We start from the raw sequence: 16,780 nt of genomic DNA, 5'->3' as shown, positions 1-16,780 counted from the left end.
ACACCGTAACCTTCCCTCGGAGCAGGGGTAGTTTCTTGGGGGACCGTAGCCTCTGATTTTCCTTCTGGCTCTCGAGATAAAGAGGGGTCGGCCTCTCGGTCGCTTCCCCCAGTTGTTGCCTGCTCTTCTTCATCAATGTCCGGCCCATGGGCGACGAACTCTAGTTCGTCATCTTCAGGGTAATCCCTGAGCCAGTAGAGGGAGTCAGAGTCCGGTACCCTGGCTTGGATGCTCTTCTTATTGCTCTTTCGAGCCCCGACCACTACCCTTTTCTTCTTGGCTTCGACGTTCGGGTAACCTGAAGACTTTCTCTTTCTTCTTTTCTTTTCCTCTTTCTTCCCAGCATCCTCAGGCTTTCCCGAAGCAGATGGTTTATTGGGTGAGGATGAATCCTCGTCCTCATCCAGCGCCCGAAGCTTAGTGGTCTTGAGCAAACCTACGAAAGAAAGAGAGGGATTTAGTGAAGACGACAGTTGAGTATGTAAGTAAGTTTGGTTAGGAAGAGCACTCACCATGGGAACTGCCCGAGGTAGACCTCGTACCTTCTGCAAATGTCGAGGACTTTGGGGTCCACGGGGGCAAGTGTGCAGGGGTATGTGTAAACACTTAGATACCCCTCCACGTGTGTGGTGATGTCCTCGTTAGGACCAGGGACAACCACTTCTTTGCCCTCCTATTTATAGTCCTTTCGAACCGTAGGGAGCGTGTCCTCGGTGATGGAGCATATGTACCTCCATACCTCCTCGCTTCGATTTTGTTGACTGGAGGCTTTCTCGACCTTGAATTCATTTTCAATAGATCAGCCTTCGTGGATGAAGTTCTTCAGGGGAGGTTCCAGGGCCACTTCAGGTATGACCACCTCAACATTCGTGGCCAGGTTAGAAGTTGAAGGGACGGTATGTTAAGGCACATATTTCGAAGTCTTCGCCATCGAATTCTGGGAAATATGAAGATTTAAAGGTGATGCTGAAGATTTTGAAGATGATGATGAAGGTTTGAAGGTCAAACTTGAAGGTTTGAAGATGGAGAATGAAGATTTGAAAATAGAAAGATGAAGATATGAAGGTATATAGAACAATGTATGAAGATTTGAAGGGGTTAGGAACAAGTGAAAATTTCGAGGGTAAATTAAGAAGTTTTGACATTGGAAAGTAAAAAAGTGAAAAAATGATCGAAGCTTTTATAGAGGGGGAAATCAATGCGTGACGTTTCACATTCGAGAAAGGTCAACCGTCGGCTGACACGTGTCCGAAGTCAGAACGACGCGACTGATGGGACGTTTCACTGACCCGTCAACTCGGTTATAACGTACGGGAGAAGGAACCGGGGTCAATTAATCGCTTCCCTCGCTTCGATAAATCTGCTCTCCGAAAAGCGAGGGGATTAACTGTGTATGAGTAAAATCGGGGGCAAAATTTTTCCCGACTCCCCGATAAGGAAACAAGAGGAAAGCACGGTTCGACGTAACTACAAGCAAGGCCGAATGACCCCTCATATCGGAACCGAGGAGGAGTGAACGATGTATCTGGGATCGGGTACGACAAAATAACGGACCCAGACCAAGTATAGTTTCGAGACCACGGGAAAAGGAGAAACGGTTAGGCATGACAAGTAGGGAGCCGTAATATTCGCCCTAAACCGGATATTACGGCACGAATCCCGTCCGATATCAACTGCAGATCGGCATTTACCGGAAAAGAAGATTTTTATCTTATTTAGACTTGTATTAGGACTAAAATTTCCCTACTATATAAAGGGGAGAGTTTCTTTTATTTTGACATGTTGTTGACACGCAAATCAAAATAATAAATGTTTATTTTTATTTTCTAGCTATTATCCAAAGTATTCTTCAGTTATTCTCTTCTTTAATCGCAACCGAGCTTATATCGAGGGTCCGATCGAAGGAAGAATTTCAGTGTTCAACTTGAGATCAGGCTTGATCACCACATGATGATTGGTTTGATCGTTCATTTTTTCTTTAATTTAATTACTTGTTGTTATTAGATCATTCGTATTGAATTAAATCACGTATCCTTTAAACCGCGTACAAATTTAATTGTTACTCATTTTTGAAGGTAAACAGATTTAACTATCAATAGATTATTTTTTTTAACAATTAATAGGATAAAAAAATTAATTAATAGTAAATTCTAGATCATTTCTAGCATCATGCATGATATTAAGGATGTTTTGAGCTTTTTCGTTGTCCAGGATTGCTAAAGTATGCATCAGACTAGAAATGGGGCTGTTGAAACATATGTGAAATCTAAAACAAGACAAGCATTTCAATTAAGGAAAATAGATAATGTTAATTTAAAAGAGAAGTAAGATTAGCATTTTGGTAACCTTGCATCACTTCGATGTAACTAAGTCCTAACCTAACTAATTTTCCTTTATATCAATTTGTTAGTTAACCAAATCATTTCAAGGGAAGAAACAATTGGTAAACAGAAGTAGTTTTGTGCGTGGGTTTTCGAAGTTTTCCAAATTGAAAGAGCAGCACAGGCGTACACAAATAATCTTAAAATTTTGCACTACTTGACGTCCGTCACTGCTTTGGAGTTTCACAGAGAGAACGCAAGAAGCGTGCGGGCATAGCATTCTTCCAAATTTTACTCTACTTTCTCAGATAGGAACACACCGCGCGTGACGGCATAAGTAACTAAAGAGTAAAGCGATCTAAGAGAAAAACACACTCACGTCATGGACATCAACGGCGCCGGCTCCATCGCCGGCGATGCTTCCTCGTCTACTCCATCCACTGGTTTTACACAATTGACAGCATCTGCTTCCCAGTCGTTCCAGCACTTCCTGGATAAAACGACGCCGCATGTACTCTACCGTTGGATCGTGTTCGTCTTTATCGCTGTCTTGTATGTAGTGCGCGTGTACCTGTTGGAAGGATTCTACGTTGTCTCCTACGCCCTCGGCATCTACATCCTTAACCTCCTCGTCGGCTTCCTTTCGCCGCAGGTTGACCCGGAGGTCCAGGATTTATCCGATGGCCCGACTTTGCCAACCCGAGAAACTGACGAATTCCGCCCTTTTGTTCGTCGCCTCCCTGAGTTTAAGTTCTGGTGTGTTTTCTGTCAATTCCTATCCCTCATATCTTTCGCAACTTTTGTTAACTTAATTTTTAAGTTTTATGTAGGTGATCAGAGATTAACACTTGAGTTATGTTTATGCACTTTGTTATCTTCTGTTTGTTTTTGCAAAAATATACCATTTTTGGCAGAGGGATGGGGAAATTGAAAGTAGTTAATTAGGATTTGGAACTCCTATTTAAGTAGATTATAATTAATAAGTAAATAAAAACTACTACTAGATGATAATGATAATCGTAGACAATCTATTGATCTTTCTCTTAATTGCATCCTCATTATTTTTAAGTTTGAGTTAAAAATCCTAATTATTTATTCTTTAGCTATCCAGGGGCAAGTGATACAGTTTCCCATTGTTTTTTGGCATTGCACTTAACTCAAACCTGCAATCGCTTAGCTAGATTAGTGAGGGTTTGAGATTTTTTAGGGTTAACATGTGATGTTTAAGCAACTACAGGCTTTGATTACTGCATTAAAAGTTGTCAGTGTAAATTCTATAAATAACTACTAATTGCATTATAATCTTACCCCAAAAAGAACTGATCTTGATCCATACTCTTCATTGATGTAGAATCCAGTGTTGAATGTGGCGGGCTGGTGTTTGCGTGTTTGTTAGTGAAAGATTTGATGTTGCATGTGATATTGCCGATTTCCCATGACTTACCTTTCAGTTTTATAATTTCATCATCTTTTCTTATACGTTTAAGTTATATATCTGGTGATGTCGAAGTGAGCATTGTGATATGATTATATTATGGACTAGTGTATCTTTGTCGCCGTCAGTGTAACTTAATACCTGGGGTGGATACTTGGTGGTGCGGTACTGTTACGATGTGGACCTTTTAAGTAGGAAATGCTCCTCTATAGTAAGTTTCAGTTGCAAAAATTGTTCTTTCCAAACTGTAGATGGTTATGTCTCTTGAGCTAGATATAGAGCAGCAAGATTAGTATGGTTGTGAATAACAGATTGTAAGAAATTGCGAGACATGATGTGATAGTTTTTGTCTCAGGTCATGAAAATAGTTAAAACCTTATTTTGAGATTCTTTATCAACAGTCAAGACTATTGATGTTGGAGCTAACAAAAGTAATCCTCACTATCTCTCACTTCAACATGTTCATAGGTGTCTTTAAGTGATAATTTTATTTTATTTTTGTCTAAGTGATAATTGGAATCAAATTAGAACCCCCTTCCCTCTCCCCTTCTGTCTCTCGACACACACAACAAAATAAAGCTATGTTACACTTTATGCATGCATGAAATAATAAATCTGCATGTGTAGTGCAGGATTATCGTAAAACTGAAAGCTCCTAACAGAAAAATGGAGCAACCGTCCATTGCTTTGATATTTATATAGTCAGTGATGGTGTATATATTTGGGAACCATGGTCTCGTCTCTCTATCATGTATAAACCAGATAAATTTGCAAGCATTTACTAGCATTTCACATATTTCTTGTGGCTGGCCATGGTTATTTGGAACATTCTGTACATATGGGAGTTTACATAGGGCTGTATTTTGTCCCGGGCCCGGGCCTTAGTGGGCCTAACGGGCCGGGCCTCGCGGTCCCGGGCTTCGTGGTCCCGGGCTCTGGCGGTCCCGGGCCTGGCGGTCCCGGTCTTCGTGGGCCTAATGGGTGGAACCGGCCCGTGACGGGCCTAAGCCCACATGGTCCTGTGCTTAACGGGCCGGGCTCGTGGGCTTCGCGGGCCTAGCGGGTTTTTTTTTTTTTTTTAAAGACAATTTCTTGTAGTATCATGGCTATATTAATATGTAGTATATATGTATATCTAATTATTAAAGTGCTTGACGAAAAAGAAAATAACAAAACAATAGTAAAACACTAAATTGTCATGCATAAATATCACTTCTTGATATTATATTGTATCTTATGTATATATATTCTCTTATATATTTTCTTTTAGTATATATATTGTATCTTATGTATATATTGTAGCTTATAAATATATTTTCTTGTAGTATATATATTGTATATTATGTATATATTGTAGCATAATATATTTTCTTGTAGTATATTATATTGTATCTTATGTATATATATTCTCTTATATATTTTCTTGTAGTATATATATTGTATATTATGTATATATTGTAGCATAATATATTTTCTTGTAGTATATATATTGTATCTTATGTATATATATTCTCTTATATATTTTCTTGTAGTATATATATTGTATATTATGTATATATTGTAGCTTATAAATATATTTTCTTGTAGTATATATATTGTATATTATGTATATATTGTAGCATAATATATTTGCTTGTAGTATATTATATTGTATCTTATGTATATATATTCTCTTATATATTTGCTTGTAGTATATTATATTGTATCTTATGTATATATATTCTCTTATATATTTTCTTGTAGTATATATATTGTATCTTATGTATATATTGTAGCTTATAAATATATTTTCTTGTAGTATATATATTGTATATTATGTATATATTGTAGCATAATATATTTTCTTGTAGTATATTATATTGTATCTTATGTATATATATTCTCTTATATATTTTCTTGTAGTATATATATTGTATATTATGTATATATTGTAGCATAATATATTTTCTTGTAGTATATTATATTGTATCTTATGTATATATATTCTCTTATATATTTTCTTGTAGTATATATATTGTATCTTATGTATATATTGTATCTTATAAATATATTTTCTTGTAGTATATATATTGTATATTATGTATATATTGTAGCATATAAATAATTCTAAGTATAGACAAAGAAATATTGCGAAAAGAAGCTCATGGGTAGAAGCAATAAATTTTATTACCAAAAAATGACATATCTTTCTTAGTCATCCTTCCCCCAATGGAATGAGCACAACAAGGTACTAATACCACCATTAGAAGGAAAAAAACTAAGGAAGATGTGCCAAAATACAAGTTACATATTATTCTATGTATTATCTCTAACAAATCTCATAAATCCTTCAAGGTTCGGAGGAGGTTGCGTTGGTGGTGGTGGAAAAGAAGCTTGTTCATCACCACTTCCGGGCGAAGCCGAATCCTCCGTAAGTTCCGCTATCATTTCTTCATAAGCTTCATCTATCGCCGGTTGTGCTTCTGCAATTCCAAAGTTTCTTCTTTCCGAGCGGATCCAATCTCTAAACAATACTGATTTTTCCAAGCTATCCTTCATAGACGCTCTATGATCACCTATTTGCAGTCTTGCTTGACTGAAAGCGCTCTCTGATGCAACAGTTGAAGCTTGAATTGATAAAATATCCCGAGCCATCCTTGCAAGAACAGGAAAATGTTTTTCCCTTGCCTTCCACCATTCCAAAAGATCAAAAGAGCCGTCTGGATTCTCCTTTTCAAGTCCCTGAGACAAATAAACTTGAAGCTCATTTAGATGTGAAGTTTCATCATAATTTTCACCTTGAGACCCCCTGAACTCCGTCCAAGATTTAAGAGCTTTTAAGCCCGCAACTCTTTTAGAGGATTGTGAGCTAGACGAAGTAGGGGTTGGAATAGTTGGCCTAGCATGCTCTAAGGCAAGTTGATAAGCATTATAAACTGTTTGAGCGTTAATCTTAATTGAAGCTTTTGCATCTGCAAGTGTCGCAATTTCCTCATTTGAAAGATCTAAAGCCTTATAAATATTTGAATACCAAAAATGAGGACCTCCCAATTTCATTGTAGGATTTAGCATTGCAGCAAGACCATAAATAGGAGGGATAGGAAAAAAATATTTTTTAAACTTTTGTTTCATTTCATTTATAGCAAGTTCATAAATATCCCCACCCTCACTAAATTCAACAAACAAATCAGATAGTGCTGCAATATAAACTAAACAGTTTGAAATAGTAGGATAATATTGCCCAGAAAATGCATTTGTTGCAATTTGAAAATGTTCTAAAAAATCTAAAAGAATTTTAACATTAGTCCAATCTTGAGTGGTAAGCATTTCATCATCATCTTCACCACCTACCCGAGAATTAAACGTTGCATTAATTGGGTTTCTATATTCATATGCTACTACTAAACTTTCGTACATACAATTCCATCTAGTCGGGCAAGGTTTAGGAACCTTTCTTTCTCTAAGGCCATATTCATCACATTTTTTAAAATACTCTCTAAGTCTACTTCTACGGTTTGAATAAAAAAGCCAATTAAGAGCCATTCTAACCTTTTCAATTTCTATGTTTAATATTCGCATACCATCACCGACAATTAAATGATAAATATGACAAATACATCTAACATGGAAAATATTAGTAAATGCAGGATTTAGTGTTGTTGTAAGCATGCCTATAGCACTGGTGTTACTAGAAGCATTATCCATTGAAATTGCCATTATTTTATCGCTAAAGCAAAAATATCTACAAATATCTGCAACAGTGTTAGCTATAAATTTACCTGTGTGACGCGAATTAATTATTCTATATGCAATTATGCGTTTTTGCATTATCCATTCTTCATCTATCCAATGACTTGTAACAGTTAGGTAATCACAATCATTACCACTTCTACCAATATCAGTAGTAATAGAAATCCGATTAGGTATATGAGTAAATAAATAACGCAAATATTGTTCATATTCATGTTTGAATTTATAAATATCACTCTTAACTGTTGCGCGAGGCCAACCTTTATAAGTAGGATTAAACACTCTTCTAATATAATGAACCCAATTAGGATTAGAAGCAAAAGTATAAGGTAAGCACATAACAGTAATCATCTTTGCTAATTCTTCACGATCTCTATTTGGATCGTAATATAAAATACCTCCAGTGACAGTGTTAATTCCTGGTTGAACTAGATTTGAACCTGTACTAGGGTTAATCGCAGAATCTACACTTGTCCCCTCTAGATGCGCTTTCATTTGAAAAAATCTAGCCTTATCTCTAGGGTGTGTTTTTATGTGCCTAGTCAAACTACCTGTGCCGCTACGGTCTCCTACATATTTATGCGACATTAATTTCCCACAAGTTTTACACTTAGCCTTATTTTTCTTCTCTTACTTGAGTAAAAAAATTCCAAACTAATGATGTTTCTAAGCGTTTAGCAGGTTCTCTATTAAAAGTAGGAGTTTCTACAGGTGGGTCGACCGGTGCATCACTTGGGTTATTAAGAGGACTAGTAGGTGTATCATCTAAATCCGGTGCTTGAGTTTCATCATCATCCTCATTTTCCTCATTATTTTCTAAGATGGTTTCATTAGGATAAAGAGCATTCATAATTTCATCATCTAATCTATCACCTGGTGCAACATTATGATAAAATTCACTATCGGTAAATTGAAAACAAGGGTGATCACTATCAAGAATTACGGAAGGAGGAGGACGTCTAGGTTGGCGACTACTTTCAACTTGCTTATCTTTTCTAGGTCGGGGAGCCGGGGGAAGGGTAGTTGGTTGGCCACTACTTTCACCGGTTTTATCTTTTCCTTTACCAAACATTTTTTTCAAAGTAAATGCCATATTAATTATAATTATGCAAACTAAACCACACAAAAATATATTATAAAAACGTAAGAGTTGAAACGAGTTTACCGGATTGCCGAACAACTTCTTGAAAATTGAAAATCGTTGAACACTTGAAAACTTCAATTCAACAACTTCACAATTTTTCACGAAATTTCAACAATAAATTAAGTAATTGTAGTAGAGAGATTGAGAGAGATTGAGAGATATTGAGAGATATTGATGAATTGGTGAATAAAAATGAAAGAATGAGGGGGTATTTATAGTTGAGAAATGGGGAAAAGTGTAATTATATAAAGTTTGGGGTTAAAATAAAGTTTGGGGGCCAAATGGCCATTTTTTTAACTTAAAAACGGTCATATTTTCAGCCCAAACGGCTAGATTTTAAATATGGCCGTTGGTTTTTTTTTTTTTTTTTTTTTTTTTTAAAATAGCCGTTGGGCCCGCCAGGCCCGCCAGGACCGGCCCAGGCCCGCCTGCCGGTCCCGGGCCAAACGGTCCCGGGCTCGTGGGCTCAACCATGGAGACCAGCCCGTGACGGGCTCAGAGGCCCACCAAGACCGGCCCACCCAGGACCGGCCCACCAGGCCCACCAGGCCCGTTAGGACCGCGGGCCCGGTCCGGTCCGGTTCAGGCCCGGCCCACCGAGCAGCATTAAGTTTACATAGTAAGGGATAGACCTGGCATGCTTGATGCAAGCTGACGTTCTTTTCAATTCTTCAGTCAATGTTTGTCCGTCCTCTTGTGGCACCGTCCGAAAGTCTGTTAGTGCTAGGACATGCTTCCTCCCACAGCAGGTTGAATTTCTACTAACCAAAGGAGCAATTTGATTGAAATTCCAGAAGTATGGCTTACTTTCTAAGTGCAATATATGTTTACCTCATTTCATAGTGAGCTACATACTCTGCTGGTTGAGGGGTGATAGTCTGATAGGGTTCAAATGAAACTAGGGAGTTAAAAGGCTTCATAAATTATAGGACCAAAACGTGCTGGTGCTCAAGTATTATATATTATTGAAAACAAGAAATGGATATGTATGCAGCTAGATGCCCCTTGATAGCTATGTGACATTTTTAGCATTCTTGTCTAGGGGCTAAAAAGGATAGCATTTTTACTGCTTCACACCCAAATTTGTGGAGTTGTTGAATGATTGTTATTTATATTGTCGTGCTTGCAACAGGTGCGTACTGTTGACCTGAACCTTTCGCTGACTTTTGTAGTTTTTATGGTCCATCGTCCATCAAAGAGGGAGATTGTACAGAAATAGTCAAATAGCGTGTCTCTCTGTCTCAATGGGTATTTTCGTGTTTACTTGCTGCAGAAATCAATAGATACAGCCCCTTGTTCGACATTTTTGTTCATTTCCCCGGCCGCTGATCTATGCTAACTTGAAAATTGTAATAATCCGTTAGGCCTGTCCTTTGTCATCCATGTCAAAATAAATTTTATATGCCATAACCTGTATAAGCAGCACATAAAGCATGTCTAATTTTTCAATGATTTTGTGGGCATTGATTTTTCTGTTTTCCTGTGTGAAGGTACTCAATTACCAAGGCTTTCTGCATTGCCTTCGTGTTAACATTCTTCAGTGCATTTGATGTGCCTGTCTTTTGGCCAATTCTCCTTTTCTATTGGATTGTGCTGTTCACACTCACAATGAGAAGACAAATACGACACATGATAATATATAAATATGTGCCGTTCTCTTTTGGGAAGCAGGTTAAACCTTTCTTATCTAACTAAATTTCTCTTGCTTTCGCCTTTGTTTTCATAATTATCCTTTGTGATTGAGAATTGTGTTTTCATCCCTATTCCCTCCACCCTTTCAGCGGTATGATGGCAAGAAAGCAATTTCATCAGAAAGTGAAGATCTTCTCCCTTAGACTGGAACATACAGGTCCTCAGCAGCTGCTTATTCTATGGAATACATCATGCAGCTGCCAGTTATCTTTCTTTTCTGCTTCAATAGCCAAAGATTTTCTAGGATATTAATGGAAGTGGAAGAAACTGTTAGGGGAATTAGCATCGAGGCGATGATCGTTGCTTTGCCTCTGGGCGTTGTTCATATTGTATTGAAATCTTAATTTTCCATGTGTGTAGCTTTCTGCAAACCAATGTCATATAGTACCTTCGCTCAATTTTCCACCTAACTCTGCAGAGAAGCCTGCCAATGCTTTTGTTAGTTGTCTGCAGGCTTCTGCTGTGCCAGAAGCTTCTCTTTAAAGCAAATAAATATTTAACTGTAGTTAGTAAACAGTGAATCAGTGAGATCGACAATGTTCCAGATGTAAGTTTCTAAAAAGTTTAAGTATGGCAGAAACCATTTGAATCTTCACAATTACAAGTGCACACCAATTTGTGTTTAGAGCACGGTCTGCCAAAGACCGTGGCACACCCCCCAAAAAAAAAGGAGAGAAAAAACAAAAAGAACTTTTCTGGTTTTCCATTGACCAGTCAAGTGTTTAAGAACCAAAGAAGGGAATAATAATCCAAATGCCGGTGGAGCAAGGCGGTTGTGGCCCTGCGTCTTGGCATATACAATGTATATTAGCTATTGTGTATTAATAGTAAAAATCTGTCTGAAGAATTTATTGAGAACTATTGAGGTGGTCTGTAGTAGCCATAGACTCCATAAAACGTTTGTGCGAAGGTGAACAGTATCAAAATAACAGCAGCAATGAAGGAGATAATTGCCCATGGGTTGTTGAAATACTTGTGGCTTAAAGTAGCACGCCAAGCATTCCACCTATGGTCATAGTACCTGTTAATTTGGTCAGATAACTGTGAAAGGTAACTGTCATTGATGTCGAAAACGACCTCTTGACAAAGTCGATTGAAGAGGTCAGCAACTTCCGCGTCATTACCAAGCCAATGCTCAATTATTCCACAATAATGGAGGTAACTAACATCCTCTGGCGAATCGATCAAGTTGTCCAAGAAGATTACGTACGAAGTTATGTCATTTGTGCAGTCAAGATGGCACTGCTCAAAAGCAATCAGGTTGAGGAAAAGTGACTTTGTACCATCATGGATTAAAAGCCGAGGCATTTTGAGGATTCCATTCTGAAATTTAACGTCCCAGAACCGATCAGTCTTCCTTTTCTTGAACTTAACCCCAGCGTCTTTTAGCTCCGAAACACAATGAATCAACTGCTGCCTGCGTTTGTCTGCAACCCGATTCGAATGTGACCAACGCTTGATCCACGTCCTAGGTGTTGGCTTAGGCCCTGTCTGCAAAAGGCTCCTCCTGAAAATAGAGGTATCAAAATCAACTCATTTTTAGCAACCGATTAACCCGTTCAAGTTTGAATGAGTTGGGTTATGACTCTTGCGTTGACTTAACTCAATTGCACCCAAAATAACCTACCGGGTCAAAATGTAATCCAATCTAAAACATACAAAATCAAATGTGGAGCTTGAAAAATATGTAATTTTTGAAGAACTTAACTGGAAAAAAATTACATTTGTTTTTATTATTTTTTTCACAAACAATTTTATTTTTAAAAAAAGAGGAGAGGTCAGCAGAAATTGGATTATGACCAGAACAAACTCATGATCAGTTTATTGACTGAACCTATTTTGATCCAACCCGCACATTTGTAACTTTTACCTGAAAACATCAAGGCAATGAAGTCCACCAAGGTCTCCCAATGGATCAAAAGAAGCAGAACGTCCCATAGAAGACTTGAATTTGTTCAAGTCACTCTGTGTCAATGGCTCATCAGTTGGCATCAATGGATCAAAGAACCTTAAAGCTAACCTTGCTACAACACCTTTCTCATCAGGCATTTCAGATTGAATCCCATACAACCGATCAAGAATAAATAATGGAATTTGATTCTCAATCATGATCATATCTCTCTGTATAGAATGCATCGATCCTCGCATCGCGAAAATCGGATCATTCCTCGCATAACCAAAATGCGTGAATCCACCAGCAACTCCACGAAACAGCTCAAGAACAAAACAACTGTCAAGAACCATCATTTCAACAAACTCATTGCTGCTCATTGTAATATTCCCTTCATAACAAGCGCGTGCTTTCTCTTCAAGCTCTCTTACTGCATCAAAATGCAGTTTAATTTCTTGATTTGTCCGCTTGAGGATGTGGTAAACGGCTCGCCATTTATGGCGATCCATATTGCGTAGGCGTCTTTTGCCGTGGTGATAAGGACCAAGAGAAACAATTTGAGGAATATAAGCTTTATCATCATCTTTGCGCAAGCTTAAGGGGACTCTGTAAATGGAAAGTTTAGCCCATGATCCAGCATCATTATCCTGCTTAGCTTGCTCTAATTTCTCCTTAATGCTAATTACCCATTCGGATTCCGGTGATTTAGGATCCTCTTCTAAAATAGGTGCATTTTCCTCAATAGTAACTTTCAAAGAATCAGATGGCTGATGTTGTTCTTTATGCAACAGGGGCAGTTCTGGAAATTCAATGGATCTGCTGGTGGTAGGAGTAGGAGCATTTTGAAGTCCAGCATCAACTGTTTCTTTGAGCTTAAGGGTAATGAGGTACCAACTCAAAAGATCTTTGTTGAATACTGCAACCATTTTGATCTTTGGCTTGCTTTCTACTATTTTTCTTCAAAAGATAGGAATTTGGATCATTCTATTAAAAGCAAGAAGAATGCTTTGTTGGATTGTTTATTAGTTTTAGGGCAACTTTAGCTTGCAAGTAACATGTCGTTTTCGTTATAATGTGAATAGAAAGTGATGATTGTAAGATGTTGAAGTTGACCTAATCCAACTGGGGAATATGCTGCCTAATGGGGGCATTCTTCACTATTTTAAATGAACTGTTGTTCACGTTTTTTGCCTAAAGAATAATACTATGATCTTGAGCTCTCTGTTATCAGTTCTGTAGTGTAATTTGTAAGTGCTCACCCTATTAATTATTTTCCTAAGTTTAAACTCATTCCTTATTAGTGTTGAACTTGGCTATTTTTTGCGTGGTCAATGGTCATCTTATTAGTTTGAAGATGATGCTCCATACGTATACCAAAAAACAACAAATTTTTAGGTAGACAATAATCTTTTAGCAAAAAGTAAACAAGAAAGAAATTAGTATTAAACTACAAGGGTCACATCTGCCTTAATCTATTTGACCCACCAATTAAGGTGTGAAAGAAGAAAAATGAATTAGCACATGATGCAATTTTTTTTAAAAAAATGCAGTGGCTAGTATTTGCTAAAACCAGCTGTTGACAGTTCAGATATACGACCCATTTAGCCCTAGTTATATCATTTTCATCCAACCTGATCACCTCTTGATCAAGATAAAATGTCTGACAAATTTCACTTTTTATAATTTTCCATATTCGTTCACGTTCTAATTTGTCAACAGACAAAATCAAGGATAAATTATTGGAGTTTTGGTTACATAACATGATGTTTTAAATACTTTACTATTAAACTATAATTGAAAGGAATTTGTGAAATCCAATTCAATTGTACTTGGACAATAGTAATTGTTGATTTATTTTGGCAATTTTTTTAAGATTCACTCGCTATAGAAATGCAGAAAGGTTGAGCTTGAGGGAGAAATAATTCCAAAAAACAAACGCCTGTCATAAAAAGAAATAAACACGAAGTTTAAGTACAAGTAGGGGTGCATGAAGAAACCCGATAAATCGCATCAAACCGATAATCCGAGTCAAACCGGAAAATAAAACCCAATGTGGTTTGGTTTGATTTAGTTTGGTATGGAAAAATAAAATTCGACCATAATTGGTTTGGTTTAGTTTTAACTAAAAAAAGTCAAACCGAAATCAAACCAACCCGATAGTATATTTATATAATTTTTAAAAATATTTTATACATATAAATATTTATTGTAATGTAATTTATAAATATTTCTTAAACTTTTTCATAATTTTATCTTTTAATGTATTATTTCAAGTTTAGACTTAACATTCTTGAATGGTAAATAAATTTTAAAGCTCATAAATATAGTAACTCAAACAAAGTTCAAATCAATACTAATGCTAAGAAAAGAAAAGAAATTCAATATTAGGAATGTCGATAGTGTTGGATAATTATTTTAGTTTTACATTGGTTTATAATGAAAATGCATAACTTAGTTTATCTTTTTCTTTAGTGCTTAGTTATGTAATTAATATTAGTACTTATTAGCTATACTTATTTTAGCATGACCTATATAGTATTTTTAGATTATGTTAATTTTTATTATGGCTTATTGATTAGCAATATTTATTTTATGTAATTTTATTATTTTATCTTTGTTATTGAATATTTTAGTATAATGTTATGACTTATTTCATATTATTGTGTTAGTTTCTTGAAAAATACATCATATAGTTATATTTTACTAGGATTTAAGAAATATTTGGAGCACAAGTTACATATTTTATGCTATGAAGACTTTATCGGATAAAATTCGAAAACCCGAAAAAACCCGAGAAAAACCGAGATTGAAAAATCCGACTTTGTTGGTTTGATTTGATAATTGAAAAATTCGAACCAACCCGACCTATGTACACCCCTAAGTACAAGAATTCAACAATTCAAGTTCTGAACTCAGGTACGATTAAATTCTTGTTCTCAATTAAAAACTGTAATCAAATAAAAAAAAAATGACACTTCAAATTAATTATAGCACCATAACAAGTTAACGACTCATCTTCTAGATATCTATACTGCATGCAATAACAACAACCCAGTAAAATCCCACAAGTAGGATGTGTGGAGGGTAAAGTGTACGTAGACCTTACCCCTACCCCAGAGGGGTAGAGAGGCATACTGCATAATGCAAGTTAGCATAATAAAAACACTACTAAAACTAATTAATAACTTTCGGGGTCGTTTGGTTATAGTTTATGCCCAGAGAGTCTATATCTTAGAAAAGTAGAAAAGAAAAAAACTAAATACGTAACAAAATGAGGAGGTCTATGAGTCTATCATAATTGTTTACCCTTAAAATGAGTAACAATTAAATTTGTACACGGTTTAAAAAATACATGATTTTAATTTAACACGAATGGTCAAAGAACAACAGGTAATTGAATTAAAAGAAAGCAAAACGATCAAACCAAATGTAATGAAATTATTAAGCATGGTGTTAGGTTTAAATGCTAGAAGCCGGTTCTAATCGAGCCCTCGGGATGGAGCTCGGTTGCAACCAAATGAATGAACAATTGATGAACACTTGAACAATTGCTAAAAGACAAAAGTAAACTTTATTGCTTTGATATGCGTGCCAACAATGATCCAAAAAAATAAAAAGGTTCTCCCATTTATATAATAGGAGAGTTTTAACTCTAATACAAGTTTAAATAAGGTAAAAATCCCTTCCTTCCTTTTTTCCTAAGAAAACACGATCTGCAGTTAATATTGGGCGTGATCCGCACTGTGATATCCAGATGATGGCGGATATTTTGGCTCCTCGATCGCCTCTTTAATCGTCTTCCCTTTAACGTCGATTCTTCGTTTCGCTCGAGCTTGATTCTTTCCATGTTTGGCCATACTCGATTTCTGACGTATCATTCTTCCACCCCAGGCTCCGATCTGTGGACACCCTCGGCCTTACCCAAGCCAGCGTCGAATCACGTTTTCCCTCGTTTCTTCATCGGAAAATCGGGGATAATTTTATCCCCGATTTTATCCGTACACTGATAGTCCCCCCACTTCTTGGAGAGTAGATTTATAGGAATGATGAGAAGTGACTAATTGACTAACTGCCCCATAACTTCTTCCTCGGCCACCGGCATTAAGGTGAAGCTTTCGGTAGCGGTCCCGGGACCTCCTCTTGCAGAGTTCATTCCCAGTGGTTGCTCCATAGATAACGACTTCAAGGTCCAGAAAGCCTCCACACAGGGAGACCGAGACTACGAAGCGTGGAGCTATGTTTGCCCTATCATCGAGGAAATGCTCAAAGTGGTCCGAGAGGACTGCAAATGGGAAGGCAAAGACATAGTTGTTCCCAGTCCTGATGAAGATATCACGACGCATGTGGAAGGATACTTAAGCATTTATATGTATCCCTTTATGTTTGGTCCTGTAGATACAGTGATTCTCGAGTTCTGTAAGAAGTACGAAATCTGCCTCGGGCAGATTCACCCGTCTTTTTGGAAGATTGTGACCCTCCTCCGCCATTTCACTAACAACACGGAGGAGCCTCGGTTCACAATTGACCATATGCTTTGAGTCTACAACCCCCATATCTTCCAGGGGGAT

At 36.9% G+C, this 16,780-nt stretch overlaps 2 protein-coding genes across 2 annotated transcripts; one reads left to right on the top strand and one right to left on the bottom strand.

The window, feature by feature from the left end:
* Nucleotides 1-2,406: 2,406 nt before the first annotated feature.
* LOC107781323 (protein RER1A) lies at nucleotides 2,407-10,692 on the top strand. The gene is made up of 3 exons (XM_016602010.2): nucleotides 2,407-3,077; nucleotides 10,120-10,300; nucleotides 10,411-10,692. Exons 1-3 carry the CDS (start codon nucleotides 2,704-2,706, stop codon nucleotides 10,462-10,464), a joined length of 609 nt encoding a protein of 202 aa, XP_016457496.1. The 5' UTR covers nucleotides 2,407-2,703; the 3' UTR covers nucleotides 10,465-10,692.
* Nucleotides 10,693-10,863: 171 nt separating this feature from the next.
* On the bottom strand, nucleotides 10,864-13,389 carry LOC107781321 (UPF0481 protein At3g47200-like). Its single transcript, XM_016602009.2, has 2 exons — nucleotides 12,192-13,389; nucleotides 10,864-11,828 (listed from the first exon to the last, which is right to left on the bottom strand). Exons 1-2 carry the CDS (start codon nucleotides 13,136-13,138, stop codon nucleotides 11,180-11,182), a joined length of 1,596 nt encoding a protein of 531 aa, XP_016457495.2. The 5' UTR covers nucleotides 13,139-13,389; the 3' UTR covers nucleotides 10,864-11,179.
* Nucleotides 13,390-16,780: the final 3,391 nt, after the last annotated feature.

This window comes from Nicotiana tabacum, chromosome 17 (genome assembly GCF_000715075.1).
Source record: "Nicotiana tabacum cultivar K326 chromosome 17, ASM71507v2, whole genome shotgun sequence".
Lineage (NCBI taxonomy): Eukaryota > Viridiplantae > Streptophyta > Magnoliopsida > Solanales > Solanaceae > Nicotiana > Nicotiana tabacum.
Note: the sequence above shows the minus strand (reverse complement) of the source record. Positions and strands in the feature narration are given on the sequence as shown.

Coding starts and splice junctions, on each gene's coding strand:
- LOC107781323 (XM_016602010.2), top strand. CDS start 2,704: ATGGACATCAACGGCGCCGGCTCCATCGCCGGCGATGCTTCCTCGTCT. Junction 3,078..10,119: donor CTCCCTGAGTTTAAGTTCTG/GTGTGTTTTCTG, acceptor TCCTGTGTGAAG/GTACTCAATTACCAAGGCTT. Junction 10,301..10,410: donor CGTTCTCTTTTGGGAAGCAG/GTTAAACCTTTC, acceptor CCACCCTTTCAG/CGGTATGATGGCAAGAAAGC.
- LOC107781321 (XM_016602009.2), bottom strand. CDS start 13,138: ATGGTTGCAGTATTCAACAAAGATCTTTTGAGTTGGTACCTCATTACC. Junction 11,829..12,191: donor CATTGCCTTGATGTTTTCAG/GTAAAAGTTACA, acceptor CTCTATTTTCAG/GAGGAGCCTTTTGCAGACAG.